Source organism: Aptenodytes forsteri, unplaced genomic scaffold (genome assembly GCF_000699145.1).
Source record: "Aptenodytes forsteri isolate BGI_AS27 unplaced genomic scaffold, ASM69914v1 Scaffold634, whole genome shotgun sequence".
In the NCBI taxonomy this organism is placed as follows: domain Eukaryota; kingdom Metazoa; phylum Chordata; class Aves; order Sphenisciformes; family Spheniscidae; genus Aptenodytes; species Aptenodytes forsteri.
This window is the reverse complement of record NW_008793943.1, coordinates 74,702-79,642: the sequence shown is the minus strand read 5'-3', so window position 1 is coordinate 79,642 and position 4,941 is coordinate 74,702. Positions and strand designations below refer to the sequence as shown.

Sequence of the window (4,941 nt, the reverse complement as noted above, 5' to 3'; positions counted from 1 at the left end):
CAAACCTCCCCGAAAAAGCGAGGGGGAAAGAGGTTGTTCGGCACATGCTGGCTGAGTCACAGCAGGGAACAGCCTTCCTGTCCGAGTGATTCACACTTCTTAGAACGGGGTATAAAAAAAACCCCAGGGTTTAGCAACAGCTTTTTGCATAAATCGGCAATTTGAGGAGTGATTAACTAAGGAAGGAACGGAGGGAGGGGATGAAGGAAGCCCCCATCCTGTGCAGAAACCCCGGGGCGGGGGGGAATCCCAAACGATTTTATTGCTAATAGCTAAAAATTAATTGCGGCACGTACCTGAAAGGAGAGGAAGAGTCGGCGGTGGAAGTCGGCAAAGCCGAGAATATGGCGGGGGGGGGGGGGGGGGGGGGGGAGGATTGGGATAATTTCAGGGGTTTTATATCAAATATAGTCTGAGAGGTGGGTAAGAGAGGGCAGTGGCGGGCAGAGGGGAGGGAGGAGGTGTGTTGCAGACAAGGAGCATCACCTTTTCGCAGTAGAAAACCACCAAAATCCAGCAAATTAAAGCATCCTTTCCGTTTAGCCCCTCGTAATACCAGCTCCCGTTTCTCTTCCAGCTACCGGAGTTGAGCTGTCGGCTCGGGAAGGCGCCGCGATTCCAGCGCCGGAGCAGGGCGGGATGAGCAGGGGAGCGACGGATCCGCTTGGACGCAGGTGGGAGCCGTCAAGAGCGAGCGAGGTGCCAAGTTAAAGCCGTTAACGCCCCCCAACCCCGTCCCCCTGGCTTGGAACAAGTGGAAGGAGCAAAAATGGGGAGAAAAGGGGATTTTGGCCGTTACCTCCGTGGCGTTATTTCGAAACGAGGGGAAGCTGCCGCCCGGCCTTGCCCAGATCCGGTGGTGATTCTCAGTGAGGTTTTGTAATTGCTGCTGATAATTAGGCAGAGGTGGGGGGCAAACTCAAACATCTTCATCCCCGGCTCAATTTAATTCACTAATTGCGGTGAAATCCATGAAAACAAGCACCGCCGCATTGACGCAACCCACCCCACCCCGCACGAGGATGTTGGGCCACATAAAAAACAAGCAAAGTGCTCTGAAAACCACCCAAAACGATCCATTCCCGGCTTTTTTTCCTTCCAATTGTTTGACCAAACAGCAGCTGCGGCGTGTTAGCCGGGCCCATGCTCTGAGCCACATCTCCCATCGAAATAGGCCATCACCGGGGTAAATTAATTACAAACGACGCTCTAAAATGCCCCCCCATCCCCTCACTGGAATTATTTCCGGTAAGGAAAATCCTAAAATCAATAAAAATAAGTCGTCGCCACGTGGATGGGTGTTTTTCGGAGGAAGCGCCGTCCGTCAGTTTAGACCAGGTAAGGATTGAACCGTAACAGCATAAAATCGAATCGAAATGAAACCCAGCGGCTGCCTGGATCGAGCTCAGTTAGCCTCATTTTCTTAATTATTTCGCAGACTGAAGGCTTGAAAAATTGGTTTAACCCCAAATCTGTGGTGTTTCCACCAAAACGGAGTGTTTTGGTCTTACAGTGGGAGCGCGCCGCCGGACGCGGATGGGCAGGAGTAAGCAAGAGCCGGGACACGATTGTGTGGTGACGAGCTACGACCTCGTTAATCTAATGACTCGTTATTTAACGATACCTGCACGAAACGGCAATTGACGATGTAAAGAAATACACGGTCAGGCTCCGGCAAGCCAGCAAAAAGTCAGCGTGCTCTTCAAGAGGTGCCTTCATTCCTTATTAGGGGGAACTCCCAGCCTCATTCTGGGCTAAAACTACCAGAAACGGTTAAAAATGATGGAGTTAATTAACGACGGCATCTAGGAAACGAGGTCCCGCTTGCTTTTACACCGTTACTGCATCCAACAGGCTTCTCTTGTCCTCGATTCAGAGATCGGGAAAGAGAATGAAAGCCCTGGCGGCCGAGCGTTAAGGTCTTTCACCCCGACGTCAGCAGAATTGGCATTTCCAGTGATTTTTTTTTTTTATTTTATTATTATTTTTTAAAAAGCAGAAGGGATTCGCATTCCTTTCTGCGTGCCGAAGCGTTTCACCCCCTCGTTCCTCCGTCCATCCAAACAATCAGCGATTGATGGAAGACGGCGTCTTTCAGGAGAATGAATTTCACCCCATCGCGCAGGAATCTGGCCCGGTGGTCACTCACCCTTCACTTAACGGGTTTTTTTCTGTTGTTGTTTGCATCTTATTTACGACTTTAAATTCCAACCCCAAGCTCCAGCCACGGATTTAGTTGCCAAAATACAGCCCGAGAGGGTTTTTTTAGCGTCTCCGCAGAGAGCTTTTAGCTTCTCCTTAGAGACGACGCAACATTAAAGCCCGATGGAGCCTTTTGCCACGTAACCACTAGATTTACCCGTTTGTGGGATCTTTAAAAAATTAAGTCAAGTCCCAGGCTGACATTTGACATCACCTTGATGATTCGGGTGGTTGGCAAACAGCGAACGTCACACCTTCACCTCGACTGAGTGCAAACCGCAGCCCCTCTTCGAGCAAAAAAAACCCCCCGAAACCCCAAAACTCCTCCCGACCGAGACATTCGGGAATTCAACCGTCGCTGTTTCACCCCGTCCAGTACAACAAACATCGATAACAGCGCCACGTCTTATTTTCTACCGGTCGGCGCGGTCCTACGGTTCGATCCATCGCTAAAGGCAAAGTTGATACGGGCAAGCGGCGATATAATCCGGCAGCGAGCGCTGCGTGTTTCGTCTTGGCTTCGTAGGGTGGGTGGTTTTTGGTTTTTTCCTCCCCACGCTGAGGGAATAGCCGGAGGTCTGCGGGGAGCGGCGCGGAGGATGAGCGCTCACATCCCGTTTGCACGACGGGCTCTGCGAGAGGAAACAACACATCGCTGTCAGCGCGCCGGTTAAGGAAGGTGCGTGGGGTCAAACTTGCGAGTTTGAGCTGTAATTTAAGAGCCACTTGGGAAAAATTAAAAAAAAAACCAGCTGTAATTTAAGAGCCACTTGGGAAAAATCAAAAAAAAAACCAACACAAACCACAAAACCACCCAAAAAATAATAATAATAATCCATTTCTCAACGTCTTTACCTTGAGCCGTCTTCACGTCAAGATTTCCTGCCTGCCCGAATCCTGTATAGATCCACCCACTCTCTCTGCTTGATGTTTCTCCATCACTTGCAGGACGTCCTCCAAAATGGACGGCCCCAAATCCACGTGGAGGGAGAGGAGGGAGCCGGCGTGGGAGAGGAAGGGCGGCTCGGCGTTGCCCTTCTCCTCGGTGAAGCCGTTCGTCGGGGCAGCGAAACGCGAGGCGCAGGGATGCGGCAGCGGGGCGGCGCTCCTGCCCTCGCCGTCCTCCTCCCCACCTTCCCAGCCTCGCACCGGCGGGGCTTTGTCATCGAGGTGCAACCGCGGCGGTTTCGGGGGGGCTTGCGCCGAGGGCAGCATCAACGCCTGCGGCCCCCCGATGACGGGCAAGGAGATGGCGTTTTTGAGGAGCGGAGATGAAGTCTCCGAGGACGCCTGCTCGCGTCCGGAGATGGTGGCCGTCCTGGAGAACTCGAACGGCGCCGCGTCGGGGCTGTCCTTGTCGGAGTCGAGGCTGCCTTCGGTCCTGGGGAGGAGATGGAACTTGCCCTGAAGGAAGGAGATGTCCCCAAACATGTCGCTCTCCCCGCCGCTGCCGATGTGAATCGTGTGCCTGAAGTCCCCCAAGGGCGGGCTGATCATGTCGGAGGAGAGGATGTCGCGGAGCTTCTCCTTCTTCCCCTTCCGGCTGCCCCTCTTCAGGTAGATCGGCACCTTGGTGGACATCGTGCCGAGGAGCAAAGCGCTTCCACGCCAACTCCAGCCAACTCAAGAGGTGGTTGTCTTCCTAGACTTCAGCAACGCGGGCTTTAAAAGTAATCTGCAAAATTTAAAAAGGAAAAAAAAAAAAAAAGAAAAAAGGAAAAATGCTTAAAAGCAAGTTATAACATGTAGGACGGAGATCCTCAACGTCAACACGTCCCAGGAAATTAATTCCAGACGCTCTCCGTTTCTCTATCTGAAGTTCGTTGGCTGCGTTATTGATAACAAAACAACTCAGGTAATTAAATCCAGGCACTCGGGGCCTCTCCTCAGGATTTGTTTCGAGTGGGAGAAAAATCAGGAACAGAGCTGGAAATCCAAGAGGATTTGCATTTTTATGGGGGAGTCGGGGTCCGGAGCTAAAGGTTGGGAGAGCACAGCGTTGGAAAGCGGCTTTTCTAGCCCAGAAGAGGAGATTTTTTTCATTTCAGTTTCCTCTCCTCTTGGCCATGCATGATCCAGCCCCACCCAACAACAAGCTAAAATAAAAAATAATAGAGATTAAGGCAGGAGGGGGAAGGAAGTTGGGTTTTTTTTCCCCCTGTTTTAGTCACATTCGTTCAACTCTGACAGTTTACGCGTTCGGTTCTAGGCGTGATTTTTTTCGGCTGTGGGGAGGAATAAGGCAAAAATGGGCATTTTACGCGATAATACGTTACGTACAAGCTCGGGAGACGCCTCGGAGGGACAGAAAAAGGGATGAAACAGGTTTCAAGCCACCCGAGCATTACTTTGTAAAATCAGCCAGTGGAAAGGTCTGGAGTTTTAGCCTTTTATCACTAATTTTCCGGGAAAAAAAATCCCATCGCTCTGTGTTTCTATAAAACCGTATCCGATCTGCCGTCGACTGCAAATACAAAACAGTTTATAAGTGATTTAGAGACGGGTTTGTCCGGCGCGCTGAGCCCCGCCGCCGCTAAAGCAACCACCCGTAGCAGCTTCCAGCCCGTTTTACGCTCTTTGTAACACACCTCTCGGTACAGCCGCACCTGGAAAGCGAGAGCCGACGGTAAAACCACCGCTGAAACCACCACGGCCGAGCCCTCAAATCAACCCCTGAACCGTCCCGGCAAGACGTCACAAGTGATTCCCCGGTTGTGGTTTTCAGTCAGCTGCCACCGA

General features: G+C 51.7%; 1 protein-coding gene across 1 annotated transcript; it reads right to left on the bottom strand.

The window, feature by feature from the left end:
* Window positions 1-2,153: 2,153 nt before the first annotated feature.
* CDC42EP2 (CDC42 effector protein 2) lies at window positions 2,154-3,848 on the bottom strand. The gene is made up of 2 exons (XM_009273655.2): window positions 3,058-3,848; window positions 2,154-2,834 (listed from the first exon to the last, which is right to left on the bottom strand). Exon 1 carries the CDS (start codon window positions 3,781-3,783, stop codon window positions 3,070-3,072), a length of 714 nt encoding a protein of 237 aa, XP_009271930.1. The 5' UTR covers window positions 3,784-3,848; the 3' UTR covers window positions 2,154-2,834; window positions 3,058-3,069.
* Window positions 3,849-4,941: the final 1,093 nt, after the last annotated feature.

What these genes read in the sequence shown, in the direction of transcription:
- CDC42EP2 (XM_009273655.2), bottom strand. Translation starts at nt 3,783, where the DNA reads ATGTCCACCAAGGTGCCGATCTACCTGAAGAGGGGCAGCCGGAAGGGG.